A 22,527-nucleotide genomic window follows, 5' to 3' on the forward strand; every position below is an offset into this window, starting at 1 on the left:
CTGAGGTGCCATATGGATGAATATAACAAAAGATATTGTCTGGGGTATACCAGTAGGAAGGACTTGCAGGAGTCACAATCAGGAATTATTGTCTTTGATTTCTCTTCATGTGATGTTAGTTTTCTATTCACACCTCAGTCACTAAAAAAAAAAAAAAGGGATAAGTAGTCAGGAACTACATGACAAAAAGCTTCATTGTGACATAGAGGTTATAAGGCAAAACTGTGACCAAAGACTAATGGAAATAAGGATGTAAGCAATAAAACCAGAAATAAATAAAAAGTACTGCTCATGGTATGCACACAAAAGAATCTATGGGATTTATTCTCTAGACATTAAAATGGTTAAAAACTTTTGCAGAAGGAAGTGACAGAGGGTTCACATTTTGTGCTGCCCTCAGGTCACTTTGCTGCCTAATGACATCCTCACTCTTCCTCTTCTATCTTCTTGCTGTGAAACTCCCGGCTCTTCACTCGGAGCTTGTTGACCTGGGACTCTGCAATGTCAGCCCGCTCCTCGGCTTCCTCCAGCTCGTGCTGGATCTTGCGGAACTTGGACAGGTTGACATTGGACAGCTCCTCCTGTGTGGGGAGAGGGAGTCAGGGGCCAGGAGCCCAGGGCAGGGGTTTTGTTCCTGCTGCACCTCAGCCTTATGGGGCTGCAAATCTCCATCGCCCTCCCACCACTGCTCACACATCAGCCTCACACAGAGCTCCTCATCCTCCCTTTTCAGGACCCTACTGGGACAAGCTTCACCAGGACTGTGTCACACATGAGGAGAAATTTCACCCCTTGGATTGTCATTTCTTTACTTATTCTATGACTACTTGCCTGTGTGACTTACAGGGCTGGGAAGACCCTGAAGCCTTCTGCTGCTGATTATTAGCACAGATTCAGGAACTTGCCAGTCAGTGGGTGTGGCCCCACGATGGTTTACTCTGGCCTCCTGTGTGAAACAGGCTGCAGAACTTCCCTTAATGAATGTCCCTGACTGAAGGGTGCCCAGAACTCACCAAGGCCTCAGGACACGATACCAAAACACTGTGGCCAAGGCTGTTGTGTCTCGGGAATTTCTTTCATACCCTCTCCTGGTACTCAGCCTCATTCAATGTGTGTCCTGCCCCAATGGAATGTGGCCTTTGCTCATTCTCCAAGCAATACTTACAGCCTCCTCAGCTTGTCTCTTGTAGGATTTCACTTTCATTTGCAGCTTGTCCACCAGATCCTGCAGCCTGAGGACATTCTTCTTGTCTTCCTCAGACTAAAGTGGTTGGCAAAGAGGAAAGAGAGTCAATCCTTGGTCCTACATCACACAGGATTAACAACTGCCCTTGGGGATGGTGTGTGCAAAATGTGGCTTGCTGTGAGCAAACCGTGCCAGAGCAGGAGAGCTCCTGCCTTACCTGGTAGGTCAGTTCCTTCACCCTCCGCTCGTACTTGCGCACGCCCTTCACGGCTTCAGCGCTGCGCTTCTGCTCAGCATCAACCTCCCCTTCCAGCTCCCGCACCTGCAAGGACAAGCCCATCCCTGCAGCTTCCCTGCCAATGTCTCTCCAAGGACAGCCTCACTCACCCCCAGCCCCAGCCCTACACACCCTGGCCTCCAGCTTCTGGATCTGCTTCTTCCCTCCCTTCAGTGCCAGCTGCTCGGCCTCTTCCAGACGGTGCTGCAGGTCCTTCACCGTCTGGTCCAGGTTCTTCTTCATCCTCTCCAGGTGGGCACTGGTGTCCTGCTCCTTCTTCAGCTCTTCTGCCATCATGGCCGCCTGATCAGAGCAAAGGGGCAAAGCCATTTTGGGGCTGCAGATATTTGGGGGACAGGACATTCACCATCAGCAATGCCAGGAATGCCCAACTCACATCTGTGATGGCCTTCTTGGCCTTCTCCTCAGCATTGCGGGCTTCCTGGATGATATCCTCCATTTCACTCTGGATCTGGGAAATGTCTGTTTCCAGCTTCTTCTTGGTGTTGATCAAGCTGGTGTTCTGTGCAACAGGAAAGACAGGATTCCTACTGTCAGACCAAATGCTTCCACATCAAGGCCTGAAAGAGTGGGTAGGATTTAGGAAGGTCTTTAATGCAAGAGACTTCTTTAGGAGCAGAACAGTAAACCAGACATTGGGGGCTGTCTGGAGGGAACATACTGCAGCACACGTCTTCAAATGTTTACACAGTAATCACAAGATACATAACAATCAATTCTTTTTTATCCCTTGTGAATGGGAACAATTTCCAGCAGAGCCTGACCTGGGTATGGAGGAGCTGTGCACGTTCAGTGGCATCCAGAAGCTCCTGCTCAGCCAATTTCCTCGACCGCTCCGTCTGCTCCAGGGCTGCCCGCAGCTCCTCAACTTCAGCCTGCAGCAGGTTTGCCCTGCGCTCCACCATGGCCACCTGCTCCTTCAGGTCATCCTGAGTCCTGAGAGCATCATCCAGATGGATCTGAGTATCCTGGAAGGAGAGACAAGAGAAATTACCAGGTGTCAGTGTTCGCTTCCATGGCAAAAATGTCAGGGATCTCATTTCTCTTTCTGTAGCTTTGCTGAACAGACCTTGAGCACTGCCTGGGTGTTTCTCAGGTTCTTCTGGGCCTCTGCAGCCACACGGTTGGCATGGCTCAGCTGGATCTCCATTTCATTCAGGTCTCCCTCCATCTTCTTCTTCAGCCTCAGGGCTTCATTCCTGCTCCTGATCTCAGCATCCAGCGTGCTCTGCATGGACTCCACAATTCTGAGGTGGTTTCTCTTCATCTGGTCAATCTCCTCATCTTTCTCTGCTATCTTCCTGTCGATCTCAGACTTCACTTGGTTGAGCTCAAGCTGCAGGCGCAGGATCTTTCCCTCTTCATGTTCCAGAGAGGCCTGCACAATTCAGCATAAACAGTGTCTTACTTTCTAAGTCATCTTTCATGCAGTTCCACACGAAAAGTTGGCTTGCTTTCCTGCTGTCTCTCCAAAGAACTACACCCATACTCTTGGTGGGGACACCATTTATTAGCATTGTATGTACCTCAGCTTCCTCCAGTGAGGCTTGCAGCTCAGATTTCTCCTGCTCAATCTGCTTCTTGATTTTCTCCAGCTCATGAATTGCCTTTCCTCCCTCAGCAATCTGCTCCGTGAGGTCGGAAATCTCCTCTGTGGAAACAAGGATCATTGGCATGGTCAGGCACAGAGCAGAATGGCAAGGGCCCTGTCCCACCAAGGTGACAGGCATCTTTGCAGACCTGCAGGCACAGACCCATGAACAATGGTGGTCATGGCTGATAGTGAGAAAGCCCAGTGAGGAGCAGAGGGCCAGGGACTTACGCTGCAGGTTCTTGTTCTCCCGCTTCATTGTTTCCAGGTGGTCCAAGGACTCCTCATAGGCATTCTTCATCTTGAACAGCTCCGTGCTGAGAGAGCGCGACTCCTTCTGCGAGGCCTCCAGCTCAGCCTGCGTTTCCTCATACTTCTGCTTCCATTCTGCCAGGATCTGAAGAGAAACCAGGTGTGAGTAGGGATGTGGCAGTGATGGGGGAATGCTCTGGCCAGGAGTCCTGGTGCTGGAGGCCAAAAGACCTTGTCAAAGTTCTTCTGCTTCTTATCCAGAGCAGCACAGGCAGCATTGGATCTCTCCACGTCAATCATCAGGTCCTCCACTTCATTTTGCAGCCTCTGCTTTGTCTTTTCCAGGGAGGCACATTTGGCATTGACAGCCTCAACATGTTCCTCTGCATCCTGCAGGCGCTGTGCCAGCTTCTTCCTGGGAGGAGAGAAGCACAGTGCCACGTTAGGACTTGGAAGGGCGTCAGTTCTATACTGTCATGAGAGGCCAGTTCGTCACTTTGGGGGTTTTGAGCCAAGCGCTTTTCACAGATATGAAAGGATCTATCCTTTGCTGGGTCTGATCATCTACGGACATTTAGGCCTATTTTTGCACTTCTAGCCCTAAAGCCTATGTTTTCTCTTCCGATCGACACTCTGTCTTTCCCTCCCTCTCTCCCCTTTATTTACAAAGACAGTACATCCTTGCCTTCATCCCATTCTTGTGTTAGCCCACTCTCAGAGATTCCAATTTCCCTTGACCAGTTTCTCCCATCATTTGCCATCCTGCTTCCCACGTACTTGGCCTCCTCGAGCTCCTCCGTGCGCTGAATCGCGTCCGTCTCGTATTTGGTTCTCCACTGGGCCACTTCGCTGTTGGCCTTGGACAGGGCGCGCTGCAGCTCCCCCTTGGCCTCCTGCTCCTCCTCATATTGTTCCCGGAGCAAGTCACAGTCGTGGCGAGCGGACTGCAGGGCGTGGGCCAGGGCGTTCTTGGCCTGTGGGGACAATGGGTTTGGGAACTTGAGTACTTGTCTTGAAATGAATCTTGACTGTTCATTTGACAGTGAAATTGGAATGAAACTCTAATTGGGCAAATGTAGAGCTTGGAGCTTGTGAAGGCCACATTGACACGTTCTGGAGCATCAGGACACATTAGTGACAGCTCCTCTGGGGACAGGAATGTGCTCTTTGTGTATATGTTCTGACATGTGTGGTTGAATCCTGTCCTAGAGAGGATCATCAGAATCTCATGGAAGCCTTGTGGATGACTTCCTCCAGCACCTAAAGCATCCTGCTTCCTTCCCTCTCTAGTTGAAGGGTGGGGGGGTTGTGCATTAGTGCTATTCCCTCCAGTCCTATGTGTGCTTGGGGAAAGAACATTGAAGCAGTCTAGTGTCAGACAGGATTCTCTTTTAGGGGTGATGTAGGCTGTGGACAGTGGGGTACTTCCAGACCTTAATTTCTTCTTCTAGATGCCTCTTGAGTTCCTCAATCTGTTGGGTAAATCCTTGCTTGCCCCTAGACAGCTGAGAAATCAGAGCATCTTTCTCCTCCACCTGGCGTGAAAATTCACCTGGGAAGGGAAAGGGAGAAAAGGAAGCACACTGTTCCTCCTGGAACACCTTCAGCCTCTAAAGCCACGTAACCAGCAATGGCCTGGAGAGCTTCTACCGGTTGCCGCCTTGCACCCTCTGGCTTGCTCAGGGCGTGCAGGTCTTGCCATTGCACTTTGGGGATGAGGATGTCTCACCTGACTCTGTCTGCAGGCGAGCTCTTTGCGTATTGAGGTCGTTGATCATGCGCTGATTCTGCTCCTCCTTTGTTTTAATCTCACTCAGCTGATCTTCCAGTGTGCGGCACATCTTCTCCAGGTTGGCCTAGAGAACGCAGGAAGGGAGAAGAGATGATGGTCTGCACTCTGCCTGATTGGCACAGTGGGGATTTTGATTGTGGGAATGTGTCTGGAAGAGGCAGCTTTTGTGCCACACCTCGGCCCTGTGAGCATGTTCTCCTGCATCTGCATACCTTGGCCTTGGAGACAGACTCCATGTTGCTGGCCAAGTCATCAATCTCCATCTTCAGCTCACTCTTCTCCTTCTCCAGCTTCTGCTTCACGCGTTGCAGGTTGTCGATCTGCTCCCCCAGCTCCGCGGTGCTGTCCGCGTGCTTCTTGCGCAGGGCGGCAGCCGTGGCTTCGTGCTGCAGCGTGGCCTCTTCCAGGTCACGGCGCATCTTCTGGAATTCTGCCTCACGCTTCTTGTTCATCTCGATCTGAGCTGCTGTCGCCCCTCCTGCTTCTTCCAGGCGCTCGCTGATCTCCTCCAGCTCCCTCGACAGGTCAGCCCGATGCTTCTCTGCTTTAGCGCGAGAGGTTCGCTCTGCCTCAATCTCCTCCTCCAGCTCCTCAATACGGGCCTGGAGAACAGCAGGGACCCTTCACACCCGTGCCCTCCTCCTGCCTGAGCGGAGCCTGAGCAAGGGAGGGGAAGGAACAGAGACTTGCCTGCAGCTCCTTGATCTTCTTCTGAAATTGCATGCCCAGGGCTTGTTCATCCTCAATCTTGCTCTGGATCTGGCTGATTTCAAAGTCTTTCCTTTGGGCAAAGTGAACCGTGTTAGAGCTCAAAGAAAAAACACAAGTGCTCCAGCCCAGCACTCAGGTGTCCCACAGCCACACTTACTTCTTCAGTTTCTCATCCAGCTGCTGCTTATCATTCTCCAAATCCATGATGCTGTCCTGGGCCAGCTTCAGGTCTCCTTCCAGTTTCCTCTTAGCTCTCTCCAGGTCCATGCGCAGCTTCTTCTCTTGCTCCAGGGACCCTTCCAGCTAAACACAACAAGACCATCAGTGCTCTCCCAGCCAGGTCGGACTCCATACCTGTGCTGTTCCTGCTCTATGTCTGTGTGCTTACATCGTCCACTTGCTGCTCCAGCTTGGTCTTGGCCTTGGTCAGTGTATTGACTTTGTCCTCCTCTACCTGCAGGTCATCCAGGGTTTGCTGATGGGCCTCTTGGAGGGCTTTCTTCTCTTTTGTCAGCTTGGCGATGGTCTCGTCCAGGGCTGCCATCTCCTCAGTCAGGTTTTTCACCTTTGAGAAGAAGGGAGGAAGTGTAAATAAAGGAAGTAGATATAGGAGTCCTGTAATAGCACAGGGCTCTTTTCTGGAGTGCGAGTGACAGGTTCTACCTCATACCTTGTTTTCGGTGGCGTGTTTTTCCTTCTCCACCTTGGCCAGTGTTAGCTCAAGGTCATCAATATCTTTCTTCAGCTCTGAACATTCATCTTCCAGTTTCCTCTTCTTGGCTGTCAGCTCAGCATTAATTTCCTCTTCATCCTCAACCCTTTCAGTTAGCTCCTTAATTTTGGCTTCCAGCTGGATTTTGGTTTTGATGAGCTGGTCACACCTTTCCTCAGCATCAGCCAAGCTATCTGCTTCCTGGTGGGGAGACAGAATTTTATGGCTTCTAATGTTTTGAAGTTTCTCTGCTCTGCCTTTTTTAATCACAGAGTAGGTGGGTTTAAAAGTAGCAGCTGAAGCTGATCTTCAACTCCAGCAACAGAAGGATCTTGGGTGGTGTCTACTGGGAAACCTTGTCATTTGGAATCAATATTTATTCCAAAGTTATTGTGTCTTCTAAATATGTCTCCCAGGGCACTTATCTATGAGAATGCCTCATGCAAACACAAGCAGAACAGAACAGGGGTTACTTCAATTTCTAACTTCAGTGGGAACAAGGGCTTGGAGTATTTTTCTCATGGAAAAATATGCAATACCTTCTTCTGTTTTATTGACTTGTTAACCTCAAAGTATTTGAGCAATAGAAGCTTTGTGAGAATACTTTATTTGAGAAAGATTTGTTTTCTTTGTTGAAACTTTCTTATCCGAATGAGTTCGGAGTAAAAGTGGGTGTTTCTCAGGTTTGCTTTTGCTATGTTAGAAGCACTGCTTTGAAAGGTGAGATGTTTGCATTCCAGCTCTGAGTTCTCTACTGTTCAGTACATTTTGTCTGATGTTACTTGGCTCTTTCCTCATATAGCAGCAATGGTGAGTGCCATGTAGGGCTGCCAGGAGTCTCATTATGCCCTTGCCAGTGCCTGTTTACTCAACATTAGAGTGCCTCAGAGTGTGGGATTTAGCCTGTTTTCTACCACCCATTAATTCCTGTGAGTCTTGGTGCGGGACAAGAAGCATTCTGACAGTATATCATTCTTTTTCTAGGGAAAAATGAACAGTGATACTCACAGCCTGCACTTGGAGTTGCAGGTCATTTTTCTCCTGCACCAGGGCCACCATTTTCTCCTCCAGCTCCTTCCTCTTTGCCTCAGACTTCGCAAGCTCTTCCTTGGTTTTCTCAAACTCTTGTTTCATGTTGGCCATCTCCTTCTCAGACTCTGCACTCTTCAGCAAGGGCTTGATCTTGAAGAACAGCTTCATCCATGGCCAGTGTTTGACATTCATGAATGCACGAACGTTGTACTGGATGCAGAAGATGGATTCCCTGAAATGAAATCCACATGGTTATTGAATATCCTGCATTTGGTGAATTTAGACTTAATTAGCCAACTACCATTAGAACACAACAAATAAGTGAGAAGTATCAACCTTCTCTCCACCATTCTCCGGTACTCCACTCTCATCAGGAAGCCTCTGGACCTGGCTTGTATCATGGTCATAATCGCTGCCAGTTTCTCATCTCTCATCTCCTCCAGCACACCTATCAGTCCAGCTTTGAAGAACACCTTGAGAAAGGCAAGATTGTAGTACATCAGTGTTGGGTAGTGCATGACTGGGACACACTGTATTTAAATACAGAACTTCATTCTACCTTGGTGTGACCAAATCTGTACTGCGTGTGGTCAACATCAATGGACCCAAGAAGCTTCTCTGAAGCCTTCTTGTTGTCCATGAACTGTCCTTCTGGAATAGCACTGGCATTAAGTACTCTGTATCTGTAGGAGAAAGCAGAACATTAAGAAATTGATAGTTCTGAAACCACCACAGTGATTGAACCTCATAGCCTACTCAGCAAGATCTGAATAATATCATGTATTAGAGAGTGCATTTTTTCAAGACAGTGCAAGTCTTGAAAGACAGTGCAAGAGAGGGCAAAAACCTTTCATACCATTAACTCAGAGTCCATGTGAATCCTCACAATCAGCATAAAATAAATCATAAATTCCAAGTAAAATATGACAATGTAAAATGTAAAGATTGTTAAGATGATCAGGCTCTTCAGCTTGGTTGTAATGAGCAGAAAGGTACAGAGCCCTTACCTCTGTTTGAAGTCAGCGTAGAGGACTCTGCTGGGGAACCCTTTCCTGCAAATCCTGATCCCTTCCAGCACGCCGTTACAGCGCAGCTGGTGAAGCACCAGCTCGTGCTCCATGGCACCTGACAAATACCACCATTAGTGACTACCCTGCTGTTTGACACTCAGGAGAAGAGCTTCTGCTGCTCAAGCTTTCCTCCTCTTGGATTGCCTTACCAGGTGTTTTAGTTTCATTTGGGATGATGCACCGCACAAAATGGGGGTGAGTGCTTCTCAAGTTAGTCATCAGCTTGTTTAAATTCTCCTGTGAGATTAGAAGGAAAAGTTCAGATAAAATCTAGTAAGAACCTTATGTTTATCTATGATGTGCATAAAAAACCTAAGTCTTTCTCTGTCTTGCACTATAGGGAATGCATGATTAAGTTGGTGTAAAATTATATAAATATGAATCAGAGTCATCTAGTGAATTTCAGACCTGTCTTCTGACTGCAATGTCACTGAACTCCTATGTTATTTCAGTGGGTATTTAAATGAGGAAATGAATTCTGATCTTACCCTGAAAAGAGCTGAGACAGTCTGGAAAGAAGAACCCTTCTTCTTGCCTCCCTTCTTGCCACCACCACCCTCTGCAAATCAAAGAAAAAAAAAAGTTTAATAGTATGGACAATATATATTGGATACTACAGAACACAAAGCCACTTTATATTTCTAGTGTTTGAAGCTTCAATTCTGAGAAAACTTTGTCCCACATTGAAAATACAATTTCCACAAAACTGACCTGCATCTGCTCCACCATAGTTGGCAAAGAGTAAAGCCAGGGTCTTCACAGATGATTTCTGGTACAGCCCAATGACAGTTTCATTCAGAGGGTCCTTGTTCTTCTCCAGCCAGCCAGTGATGTTGTAGTCCACTGTGCCAGCATAGTGCACCAGGGAGAAGTGGGCCTCGGCCTTGCCTTTGGCAGGCTTGGGCTTCTGGAAGTTGTTGGACTTGCCCAGGTGCTGGTCATAGAGCTTGTTCTTGAAAGAGGTGTCAGTTGCCTTGGGGAACATGCACTCCTCTTCCAGGATGGAGAAGATGCCCATGGGCTGGGAGAAATCACAAGAAGTGACAAGGAAAGGTGATAATGGAAATGTTCAATATCACTGTGGATGTGGCGTTCACCTGGCTGTCTAGTGGAAGGAACCCCTCCTCGTGGTAGGGGATTGGAACAAGATGTTCTTTATGGTCCCTTCCAACCCAAACCATTCTGTGACCCTATGACAATGACAAGAAGCCTGTGCTATGAACATCAAAGGCTGGTTGTGCTGTTGGCAGCATCTCAGCCTGGATGAAAGCCTAGTTTTACCAGGAGTTGTTCTCAGTCAAGGATTTCATTTCTGCCGTTCCTTGCCCCCCTGCAGCCTATCATCATAGAATGGGTAGGAACATCTGTCCAGTTCACATGAGAAATGGTTGTAGAATTGGTGGGAGCAGTGGTAAAGAGAAAAATAATGGGGAAAAGAGCTACAAGGGACTCTGTAGTTTGGGGAGGTCAGGTGATGTGATATTGATTTCCCAAATTTGTCTGTGGACTTTGGATTTCATGCTTTGCAGAAGGAATAAAAGGAGGCTGAATCTGTGTTTGTTTTAGAAGTCTGTTGGTGGGAGTCCAGGCTACTTTTCCATGCTCAAAGACCGGATGATGCAGACTGATGACACACATGTAATTCCCCATTTCTCTTTCCCAGACTAAACTAAATTTCAGTGCAAAATACTTTGCTTAACTGATGCTACATGTCTGGCTGTGAGTTCTTTCTGAGCTGACTGTGCCTCAGAAACATCACAGGATTCCAACAGACATCGTATACTTGCATGGGAAAGGTACCTTCTCAATGAGCTCAATGCAGGCAGCCAGGTCCATGCCAAAGTCAATGAACTCCCATTCAATTCCCTCCTTCTTGTACTCCTCCTGCTCCAGCACGAACATGTGGTGGTTGAAGAACTGTTGCAGTTTCTCATTGGTGAAGTTGATGCACAGCTGCTCAAAGCTGTTGAACTGCCCAAAGCAAGGAAACGTGCACAGGTTCTCAAGGTGTGCCAAAACACACAGGCCTTTGCTGGCATTCTCCTAAGGCTGTTTGCAGTTGGAACACCAGTCCCAGCCCTACTGTACCCGCATGTGTTTCCTTAGCAGGGCTTCTACTGTCACACTCACTGTCCTCAAACGACTTTTTAATTATGACTTCGTAAATCAAGCCAAAAGTTACAATTCTTTTTCACTGTGCTACTCAACAGCAAATCCTTTGGCAAGCTCAGTAGCTCCATCGTGTCAGTTCTCTGGCCTCCTGGACAGTAGAAACCTCCTCAGTGTCCCACCCAAGAACTTCTTTGGCCTCAGATCAATAATCTGGGGGTTTCTGTGCTCTGACACAGAAGTCCTTGCAGCATCACTGCATTCACAGCACAGGAAACATGCAGTGAACTTGCCCAGACCACTACCTTTCCCTGGCTTTTCCAAGAGCATCCACCCCTTTGGCCCATAGCTGTGTGAGCCTTAGTGCTCTATGAGTTTCTGAGTCCTCATGACTCCTCCTTGCCTATCGCTTGACTGTGGTGTCAAATCCTTGCTCCTTACATCAAAGATCTCAAAGCCAGCAATGTCCAGGACACCAATGAAGTACTGCCTGGGCTGCTTCGTATCCAGCTGCTGGTTGATGCGAATAACCATCCACAGGAACATCTTCTCAAACATTGCCTTTGCCAGGGCACCCACTGCATTGTTCACCTAGAGCAGAGGAGACAGGACTGGAGTTACCTCTGAGGGTTAAAGAAAAATGCACACCTACTCCTTCAAGCCGTGCATTTTCAACTGTCAGATGTTACCTGGGTCACGTTTTGACCTTTGGTCACGTACTCATTCCCAACCTTGACGCGGGGGTAACACAAGGCCTTGAGAAACTCAGCTGAGTTAAGGCCCGTTAGGTAGGCAGCCTTGTCAGCCACTAGATGTGGGGAGAGAGAGAAAAGCATTCATTACAGTCAATCTCTGGAATTCAGGTGATGTGAACAACTCTGCTCTCCATGTTCTAGGAATGGAAGAACATTTATCTCATCCCACCCAGTAGGCCTGGGAAGGAATGCAAATTCTGGACACTGGTGATGGTCTTCTGTGAAAGCAAGAACAGGTATGGCTTGGATAGGAAGAGCTTGAACCTGGAATTTCCCAGAAGAACAACAAAAGCCTCTAGCGATACATAAGGCAAGGCACATTCTTTTTCTGTGGGAAGAGGATTTCTGGGTAGCACAGCTTGCAGGAGTTATTTCACCAAAAACACAATTGCCCATCAGGGTGTCCTAGTGTTTGGAGGTTTTCGAGAGAGAGAGAGAGAGACGGAGAGAGATAGATATCCTGTGCTGAAATTGAAGTTCCTGCTTTCAGGTAGCATGTGTTTGGGGAGCCACCACTGGATAGAATAATGGAACTTCCCATGACTAGGAAAGCACCTCTGCAGCTAGAGGGACCAGGTGCAGAAATGGTATTCTCAATGTTTTATGTGGAGACTCAGGCCAACTGCAGTGTGCTTTGGAGGCTAACCTATTGCCTCTGGAGGCAGAGAAGGGCTTGGAACAAATCAGTCCCTGAATTTGCTGATACCTTCTGTGCCATCCGGCTCTGCCTGCTCCTCTCGTTGTTTCTGCTTGAACTTCAGGTTCCCATAGTGCATGACAGCCCCTGTCAGCTTGTAGATGGCTGTTTTCTCATCTGGAGTGAAGCCCAGGATGTCAATGGCACTCTGCAATCAAAATAATGAATTCACAAATGTGTCCTTAGGGTGTCAGAGATGTCACCCTCAAGACATGCCCAGTAGGTAACTTTTTGCTGTGTTACTTACATCTGTAGCCATGAGCTCCTCCTGGTCATCAATGCTGGGAACAGTGACCTCCCCTTGACTCACATAGTGAAAATCATAAGGGTTGGTGGTAACAAGGAGCATGTCTGAAAGCAGGAAGAGGCAAGGCATAGGCTTACTTTTGCCAATCAGGTGAGAGAGGGAACTGTACCTCAGTGATCGCCCTCAAAAAGCCAGAGTGCTCCTTCCTACCAATTAGCTCCGGCTTCTTGTTGGACATGATCTGATAAAAGATGTGGTAGCTTCTTTCCGCCTTGAGCTGGAAAGTGACTCTGGACTTCTCCAGCAGATCTGGAGGGAGGTAGAAAGAGTTAGGCACTTGTGGCAATGTACATGGAGCTGGGAATTTGGGAAGGGACGGGAGCAGTCCAGGAGAATCTCTTACATGTTTCAATGTCAGCAGAAGCCAGCTTGCCTGTGGCACCAAAGTGGATTCTGATGAATTTGCCCTGTTAAGGAGAAGCAGCAGCAGGTCAGCCTGGATGTGTTCTGCTGGCATCTCCTTTGCTTGAAGAACTGCTCAGGCACATTGTATCTTACCAGTGGGGGGAGAGATTTTACGCAAAGCAACCACTTACAAAGCGTGAGGAGTTGTCGTTCCTCACGGTCTTGGCGTTTCCAAAGGCCTCCAGCAGTGGGTTGGCGCTGATGATTTGATCCTCAAGCGTTCCCTGCAGGGAGAGAATTATTCAGTGACTGTGTTTAGTTGACAGGGCAATGACAGGCCACATGGTCAGTCTGTTCTTCCCGACTCACCTGCATTTTGCCTGATGTCTGCTCCTCCTTCTTCTTCTCTCCACTGGCTGCAATTGTTGCAAAGTACTGGATGACACGCTTTGTGTTCACAGTCTTCCCGGCACCGGATTCTCCGCTGCCAGAGCCAAGAGAGAAGCAGAGGGTGCGTGGTCAGGCAGGAGGTCCCCTGGCACCGGGCAGCCCCGCAGGGACCCGCGCAGGGGCTGTACGTACGTGATCAGGATGGACTGGTTCTCCCGATCTGTGAACAAGGTAGAAAAGAAGAGATTATTAATGCACTGGCAATAGGCAGCTATTTCATTTCATAAACCCAGATGCCTTCACCCATTTGGAGTGTTCTAATGTTCCTAGCTGCAGCTGGGAAGCTGGTATCTCAACCCTGAGGTGGTGTCAGGTATCGCACACATGCAATTCTTTTTCTGAATATTCCCTTCATGTCAAGCTGTCCATTTTGTTTTTGCAAATTATTCCAACTAAGGATCAGTTTTGCAGAGTTACTGATTAAATGGTCTATCAGTAAGCTGAAGTGAACTGCAGCACGTGCTTCTCATAAACTTTATTACATAGGATCGACCACTCCTGATCAGTCCATAAGCCCCTCTACATGGTTTTTATGGTTTTTCCCAATTGATTGTTGCTGAAATTAAATCACAGAAACATCATAAATGTGTATTTACCAGCATGGTCTGCCATGCTCTAGAATATTGAAGTTTTGGTACTTCCAGAGGTAGTGTTAATGTTTCTCTTTTCAACAGCTTGAGCTGAGTTTGTTTCCCACAATTTTGTCTGGTTGCTTTCTTAACTCATGCTCACTTCTTTTTGTGTTCCATTGTTGTGCTCTATTTTTGAAGCACTTAATGATGAAGGAAAAAAGTGTTCCTGGAGCTTGTTTCATCATGTCCTTTGTCTTGTCTATTCATCTTCTCTTTGCCATACATAATTTTATAAAGTAATAAAAATCTTCTTTCTATAGTTACCAGTGCAGCCTGTCCTACCTTTGGGAAACCTTTTCATCTTTGTCTGACCTGTTGTATTTTACTACATTCTTTTTGTGAAGAAAGAAGCCTGAAAATGCATACATCACACCAGGTGCAGATACCCCTTGTGTTACAACCATGACATAATAATGCTTTGTTTTGGTCTCTATTTCTTACTCAGAAGATTTGATCTCCAGGTTTCAGCTTTTTATTTTGTAGACTTACGATCCTTGAGACAAAATTTTGAGGCAGTATTAGAAGGTACTTATAAAAGTTCTCAGCACTGAGGGTTTTTTCTCCAGTGGCATTTCTTTTACACTCTTGTTCACAAAAATTTGTTGCAACATCACTGAATAAGAACTTAATGTAATAAAGTCCCCCTGAAATTCTTCACTATTAGGCTTCATTTTTACTGACCTGAAAACCTAGTCAAATCAGAAATCTTTTCATCACTCCCAGATTGTTTAAAAAAATGTTGAACAGTTGAAGGCCCAGAACAAGCCCTATCAAAGCCCTCTGAGACCTGCTGTTGAGACAGTACTCAATCCACCTCACCATCCACTTGTCTAGCCCTCACTCCCTGACTTTGCCTATGAGGATATCATGAGAAACAGTGTCAAAACTCTTGCTGAAGTCCAGGTAGACAATATCCACTGCTTTCCCCTCATGTCTCCATGCAGTTGTCCCATTGTAGAAAGAAATCAGGTTGGTTAAGCATGATTTCCCTTTGGTAAATCCCTGCTGACTATTCCTGATCAACTTCTTGTATTCTGCATTCTTAGAGGTGGCCTCCAGGATGAGCCATTCCTACTCCTTTCCAGGGATTAAGGTGAGGCTGACAGGCCTGTAGTTCCTTGGATCTTCCCTTTTGCTCTTTTTGAAGACTTATGACATTTGCTTTCTTCCAGTCCTCATACACACGTCTCTTGACTGCCATGACCATTCCAAGATGAATGAGAGAGGCCAAGATACGATGTCCTCCAGTTCCCTCAGCACTTGCAGATGCATCCCATTAGGATGAACTTGTGGATGCAAGGTTTGACTAAGTGATCTCTAACCTGATCCTCTTCAACCAAGGAAAAGTCTTCATCATTTCCAATGACAAATGAGCATGCACCTTCACAACACCATTAAATTGAACTACATTGCAGTGAAAAGACTTTTTCTCCTTTGTGAGTGTTCACAGCCAAGCGATTTTAAAGAAAACCAAGTAACTCACCAGTCAGCATGAACTGATAGGCGTTGTCAGAGATGGAGAAGATGTGTGGAGGGGCCTCCTGGCGCTTCTTGCCTCGGTAGGCCAACACCACCTCCGGGTTGTACACCGGCAGCCACTTGTAGGGGTTGACGGTGACGCAGAAGAGACCCGAGTAGGTCTGCAAGGAAGGGACACAGCACGTTGGCTTCCCCTGAGCCTGGCCCAGCACTTCCTGCCGCTGCCCAAAGGAAGCTGCTGCTGCCACTTACGTAGATCATCCAGGCTGCGTAACGCTCTTTGAGGTTGTACAGCACAGCGGGTTCGTGGAGGTGGGTCATCATGGCCATGTCCTCGATTTTATCGTACTTGGGAGGGTTCATGGAGAAGACTTGATCTTCCTTCACAGTCAGGGTCTGTCAAGGAAATAACAGATCCACATGTATCACCTAAAAGCTCACAGTAGGGATCAAATGTTGTCCTTCAGCTTTGTTTTTGACTCACCTCGCCTGCTTCAGTCTTGACAGTAACTTTGCCCGATTCCCTGCTCTCAATTTTGCCTTTCACAAAGGATTCTTTGGGATGAGCCACAAAGACAGATGTCTTGGCATCAAAAGGTTTGTTCTGGGCCTCAATTCTCTCCTTTTCTGACTTTCGGAGGTAAGGAGCTGCCTCCCCAAAAACAGCCAACTCAGCATCTGCAGAGGCCATGTCTGCACTTTAGCAAAGAACCCTGTGGGAGAAAAGAAATGTAACATGAATAGATCAATAATGTACCTTGCTTCCAAGGACAGCTCTTCTAATGCTTTAAAATTTAGCACATAATAGAATTGCTAAAACTAGCTAAATTTACCTTCCTTTTGTTTAATGATTTAAACTCAGCAGAGAAAGATATTGTTTCATCCTTGAATAATATAGAATAACCCTGTAAAAATTTCTTTTATTTGTGTCTTATGATACTCTGCTTTGGCTTTATGGATTGTAGTGTCATATTTGAGAATATGAATTATAGTAAAGGAACCTTTTTATTCTACTATAAAATTAAAAAAAAAAAAAAAACATAGATAGAAAATATACTATAGCCTTAAAATCAGATGGAAAAACTTAGCTGGAAACCAGTTCCAAAGGGAAAAATATATATGCATAATATGCAGTAATGGGGATACCTAATAGCTAGATCAAGTGCACTTACCTTGAAACTTTTCTAATAGACAGGGCAGAGTGCTGCAAAGACACTTTTATAGAGTCTGGTTGGTAGATGCTCCAGATTCTTCCTCTTTCTTCGGTCAAAATATTTTTTGGCAAACATTCTTTGGCAAAGCATTGTCTGGCAAACTGAACTAAGGGCATAATTGTCATTTGATTTAGTAAGATATATTTAGAAATGTTTTGTATCTTACCAATGCTGTGAATGTATTGACTATAAATAATTTGTCTAGAGACCTAAGGACAGAAGTTCAGTTAGTCAAGGCACTTGGAAAATTTGGATGTAGGACCAATGAACTGTACTGCTGCATTTCCAATGATTTCCTCGTGTACTCAAGGCAGATTTTTATTGCATGAGTGTGGTGTTACATCCTCAGTCCAGCATTTCCATCACATCACAAATATCACTGTCGCTGGAGCTCCTTTAAGCACGTTCTTTTCCTGGTCATTGGCATTTTGATTGTTAAAAGAGCTCAGTGGGTAAAGTGAAGAGCAGAGGGGCAAGGTCAGTAAATGTGATCCAAGGAGATAGCCAACATCAAGCACTTGTGTGGGCATGCAAAGCTTGTTCCAAGGGTGAGCATGCGACTTTCTGGAGTTCAAAACCAGAGCTCAGCCCTGGGCTCCCTGTGCAGGGCAGGGGGAAGCTGGTGGAAACACCCTGTGCCCTGAATAGGAGGAGCTCAGAAACAGCTGTGTAAAACAGTGAGTGCAGGCGTGTCTCAGACATCCTGTGTCTCTGGGCAATCTCTGACTTCCACGGACATACAGAACTTAGAGGATAGAATCACAGAATGGTTTGGGTCGGAAGAAACCTTAAAAGAATCATCTAGTGCAACAGCCCTGCTGTGGGCAGGAATATCTTTGGCTATAGATCAGGTTGCTCAAAGCCCCATTCAGCCTGAGCTTGCACACTTCCATTGATGGGGCGTTCCCATATGCTGGGGCCTGTGTCTCACTGGCCTTTTCTTAAAAAATGTCACTCTTATATCCAAACAGAATCTATCTTCCTTCCAGCGTGCTGACTGCATGGCTTGATGTCATCAGCAAACTTGCTGACGGTGCACTTGATCCACTCTCCATGTTCTTGACAAATGTGTTAAATAATGCTGGATTCAAAACAAGTCCCTGGGAGACACCACTCTTTACTGGTCTCCACCTGAAATTCAAGCCATTGACCACAACTCTTTGAGTGTGATCATCCAGCCAATGTACCATAGCATATTTTCCAGAAGGATCTGCTCCATGATCTTGCCATGCAGAGAGGTGAGACTGACCAGCCTGTAGTTCCCTGGGTCTTCCTTTTGCCCCTTTTCAAAAATGGGGGTTATGTTTCCCTTTTTTCAGTCAGTGGAACTCCATCAGACAGCCACAACTTGTCAAGTGTGATGGATAGTGGCTTAGCCACTTCATCTGCCAGCTCCCTCAGGACCTGGGGATGCATCTCATCAGGACAACTCCCTCATCTCTTCTTCCTCGACTACCCCTTCCAAATAGTTTGCAGCTGTCAGTCACAGCACATGTCAATCCCACAATCCATCTCAACAAGTTTCTTTGGTAGCAATCAGGCCATAGCGCCTGTCTGGCCAGTGGCTACCAGCTCCTTCTGTCTGTTTCCCACACTGCTGCACTGGTAGAGAAGCACTTCATCTGGGCTATCAGCCACATGCCCTTGTTAGAGGAGCTTGCCCTAATTCCACAGGTTAAGACAATCCACAGGTTTGGTCAAAAATTCATTCCCAGCTTTGACTCAAAGACAACACTGGGTCAAAGCAGGTCTGCTGAGTACACACCCATCAGGTAGGCTGCCTTGTCAGCAACTGAAAGACAAGAGAGACAAAGAAAAATTGATCATTGGACTAGGACTGGAATTTGATATCTCTATGTGTGTGTGGGTGTGGGTGTGAGAAATGCCATTAATGACCAAAATTCTTGATTGCAAACCTTTTAATCCAGTGTCACAACAAACACTGAATACAGAAAAGCTATGAAAGCCAATATTGGTATTTTTCTGAACATAGTTATCAGTAAGAAAACTTTCCTTGGATATTTTAATTAAATTTTTAAACCAAATGACTTATTTTAATAATTTTTACTTTAAAAATTCATTAAGATTATAACTTGGTTTCTTAGTCAAGATCTAAGAAAGCTCTTATATTCCAAAGGCCATGGTCTGTACTGCCATTAGGAGAAAGTATATATATGACAGAGACAACTCTAGAGCTTATGTATGAAACTAGAGACACTTTGTCTTCTAAAAATCTTGTCAAAACCCTGCATATCAAAAGGTAAAATGCATGAAACTATCCCATCAAAAAGCAAACAGAAGGAGTACAGTTTAGTAAGAGAGGCCAGGGGTCAGAGAACCAGTTTCATGTATACTAAGGGAAATATTATTTAGTTTTCACATGACTAAGTAACAGTGTTTGTCCTGTCTGGAAAAAAAAAAAAAAAAAAAGAAAGTATTTCACAAAACTGATTTCTTTATTAAAAGGTTAGTTGCTAAGGATTTTCTGTGCCATCTGGCAAAAACCTGCAACCCATTGTAACTAAATCCAAGGTGCTTTTACTGAAAATAGAAAAGGAGGAACCTATTGTAGCTCACATTCCCTCACAGACAATATATCAACTCTTGAAATACAGCTCACGTATAGAGCACCTGAGGTGATTTCCAGAATCTTGAGATACACAGCGATGGATATAAAGATATTATAATGATAAATATGAAGGCATACTATATTTAAAATATACTAAATTAAATTTCCCTGAAAGGTGAGGTATAAAAGACATTCTGCATGTCCCTAATACTGAAAAATGAGTTGCAAATTATTGTGGTTTTTACATGTTCCACATAAGAACAAAATGTGCCTTCTGATTTTAACAGCTAAAAAACACAGTATCCCCATGTCTGTAAAAAAGGAAGTGTTTTGCCTTGAGCAAAAAGATAAAATTTATTATTTATAGAGTTCAGACAGAGGAAGTATGTAACAACTCTTACTTGAGACCATGAAAGAAGAGTGAGGGATGTCTGATGCTTCTTCTGGGGTGACAGCTGGGGGTTTTCTTCCCTCACATTTGGAACTGCAAACCTTTGCCTTCCCAGTGGCAAATGGCAAAGCCAGTCTACTCAGCAGAGCACTTCTGGGTTTTTTTTCTGTTGTACTGTGCAGGATGTGGACCCAGCCTTGCAACAGGCAAGAGTGAGGCACATGGCTAGGCATCTATTTGGCTGCTAGTCCTTAGGAAAGAGTGTACTGGAAGCAGCAGCGATGCCTTAATGCTAAAAGAGAAATTAAACAGGTCCTGCCCACCACTGTCTCCAGTTCAGGTAGTGCCCCTGCAGGGCTGGACTCTGCTGCAGCTGAGAGCAAAGCACGGCACACTCAAAAAGAAGAGAGGTAGAGAGAGCACAGACCCTGGATACAGAATGTCCTGCTCAGCAATGTGGAGTGGGCAAGGTATTGCAGTGCTGACATTTCCCATGAAAAAGAGACTGAAGCATGCTGAAAATAGAAGCATCTTGAGAAAGTCATCAAGCAGCTGCCTCACTGTCTGCCAGCCCTTAAGATATGACTTCTATCTCAGACTCTGTGTTAGCAGGCAGAGAGAGAGAGAGAATACATAGCAACAAGTAAAAGTAGATACACAGACACAGATTTCCAGGCTATGGTCAGGTAAAATCTCACAATTTTTAGATTTGCATTGTGAACTGGAGACTAGAGTTTATTACATTCCAGTGTAGAAGACTTTTCACAGCATGGAAGAGTGATATTTTCTTCATTACTTTTATCCATGTTTCAGTATTTTTATCAATGAGTTTCTTAAGTGGTCCTTGTTCTGGTGTCAGAACCTACTGCCAAAAATAAACCTAGGAAAAGAGTGATCAGATCTTCATATAATACTCATCCATTCTGTTCTGCAATTTGAAAAAATTGATTGAAAATGAGCACTGCTGTTTTCTCACATTTGGCAAGGAAGGCCTTTACATCTTGTCTAGGTTGAATCTTATTATAAACAGATCACCCTGTGGCAGCCAACAGAGTCCACTATAGTGGAAAATAAACTGTGAAGTCCCATTTTCTGTTTCATTATGGTCCAGCAGTGAATTTCTGTTCCATTTATAATTTTTATATGCTCATCAACTACCTCTTGCAGTCTCATTAGTTTCTACTTTTTCACTAGTTTCCCAGTACAGTCCAAAAAATTTCAGACATATCTTTGGGATATTTGTTTATCCAGTAAGACATCCACTCAGTGGGCAGTAGATGAAGAAGTACTCATTCATAGATTCATAAAGAAACCTTCACATGTTAGGTAGCATCATGCTTCACTGAGATTGTGACTTGTGAGTTTTGAGTTCTGAAACTTTTCCTGAAGATTGGCTGCTATGACATTTCCAACTGACTGTATCCTTGGGGATAATTCATTCAAGTCAATAAGCATCAGTAGATTCCAATGTAACGCTGATTATACTTTTATGATGAACATGTCCTCTCCTCTTAGCCTTGGGAGGTTTTCCTGCTTACAGAAGGGCGTGGCATGGCATGGGAAAGATGCAGATAGAGACTCAGGGGGACAACAAGATGCATTGCAGAGTGAAATTAGGTCTTGATAAGTAATTACTATTGCCACTAGATGAAGATTAAAATCATGACTCCAAGTGACTTACTGATTTCCCTAGCAACGTGAAGATTACAGGATAAAGCAAACAACTCCTGCTAGTGAGCCCTGGGAGGCTGGAGAGAGCTTAGAGATGCTCAGCTTCTGCTAAAGTAGGAAACCTCCTGCTGTCGAGGGCATGGAGATCAGGCTCAGGAGCCTACACAGACAGCAGTGTCTCCTGTGCCTGGCAATAAGTGACTTGAGCTCCTCCTCAGGTGATTGGGGTCCCTGATGCCCTGACTGGGAACTGGGAGGTGCTCAGGGCCATGGGAGAGGCCGGGAATGAGCAGGATCTGCATGGATGTGATGGTTCTCTGGCAGACCATGGCCCACATAAACTAAGCCCAGATGCAGCTGGGAGAGCAGAGGAGCAATGTGTGTGAGCCTGTGTCACCCTGTGCCTGGCCAGGGCAGGGGCTCCTGCACACTGCAAGGGACAATCCTCCAAGGACATGTGGAGGTCAGGTGGGTGAGGGCGAGAAGAATTATAGCACTCATCAGTGGGGAAATTGAGAAGGGGTAATGCAGGATAGAGGATGTAAGGAGAGGAGAGACAGGCAGTGGAGAGAGAAGATGCAGTAATGTGGGTGTACTGTATATGAGAAGTTGATGCAGCAAAAGTTTTGCTGGAATGGAAAGGGCTTGAGCTAATCTCTGCTGTCATGTCTCATTACAACATCATTCATTTTAGAATGGAGTGTTCTTTAATTGCTGACTAACACTTTTCTCTTCAACATTTCTTTTTTCAGTCTCAAAGAGCAAAAATCTCAAGAGGAGATTCATAATTTGGAGATGAAAATTGAGAATTTTGATGAAATCCTTTTAATTCATTCTCTCCCTTCTAGTTTGAGAAATAGGTTAGTTTCAGTAGACTGAACTAAGAAAACAAAACTAATCCAAATGCTAGACCTGGAACACATATACACACTTATTGTTGCCAAAATAGTTATTATCACGTAGATTTGGGAAGTAGACAGGATTACTAGAATAGTTTATCTTCAAATGAGAAGCTTTTAACTGTAGGAATGAAACTATCAACATGAAAGAAAAGTCCTTGTCTCATATGCTGAATTGATCCAAAATGCAAAGATAAGCACCCAAGTCTCTTGTTGAAAATGGAAGATGTTCAGCATTTTTTACTGCTTCATGTTAGTTTTACATTAATCTAGAAGGAAAATTTCCAATGGGATTTACATCTTGCAAATGCAATGGGATTTGCAGCTTGCAAATGCTGTTCTCAGCTATGCTGTTAATATTTATA

At 45.5% G+C, this 22,527-nt stretch overlaps 1 protein-coding gene across 1 annotated transcript; it reads right to left on the bottom strand.

Annotated features, from left to right (window-relative positions):
* Positions 1–305: 305 nt before the first annotated feature.
* Positions 306–16,109, bottom strand: LOC138120167 (myosin heavy chain, skeletal muscle, adult-like). The gene is made up of 38 exons (XM_069032636.1): positions 15,903–16,109; positions 15,671–15,814; positions 15,423–15,579; positions 13,440–13,467; positions 13,227–13,341; positions 13,049–13,141; positions 12,856–12,919; positions 12,663–12,761; positions 12,453–12,556; positions 12,215–12,353; positions 11,443–11,561; positions 11,195–11,344; positions 10,445–10,615; positions 9,356–9,665; positions 9,133–9,203; positions 8,794–8,881; positions 8,582–8,699; positions 8,134–8,257; positions 7,911–8,047; positions 7,551–7,806; positions 6,501–6,743; positions 6,219–6,395; positions 5,988–6,133; positions 5,810–5,900; positions 5,332–5,721; positions 5,057–5,183; positions 4,761–4,879; positions 4,105–4,301; positions 3,559–3,742; positions 3,307–3,472; positions 3,011–3,135; positions 2,554–2,862; positions 2,249–2,452; positions 1,861–1,986; positions 1,596–1,766; positions 1,404–1,508; positions 1,166–1,261; positions 306–581 (listed from the first exon to the last, which is right to left on the bottom strand). The coding sequence occupies exons 1-38, from the start codon at positions 16,107–16,109 to the stop codon at positions 426–428; spliced, it is 5,826 nt and encodes a 1,941-aa protein (XP_068888737.1). The 3' UTR covers positions 306–425.
* Between the last annotated feature and the right edge of the window lie 6,418 nt (positions 16,110–22,527).

Source organism: Aphelocoma coerulescens, chromosome 18, assembly GCF_041296385.1.
Source record: "Aphelocoma coerulescens isolate FSJ_1873_10779 chromosome 18, UR_Acoe_1.0, whole genome shotgun sequence".
Classification (NCBI taxonomy): Eukaryota; Metazoa; Chordata; class Aves; order Passeriformes; family Corvidae; genus Aphelocoma; species Aphelocoma coerulescens.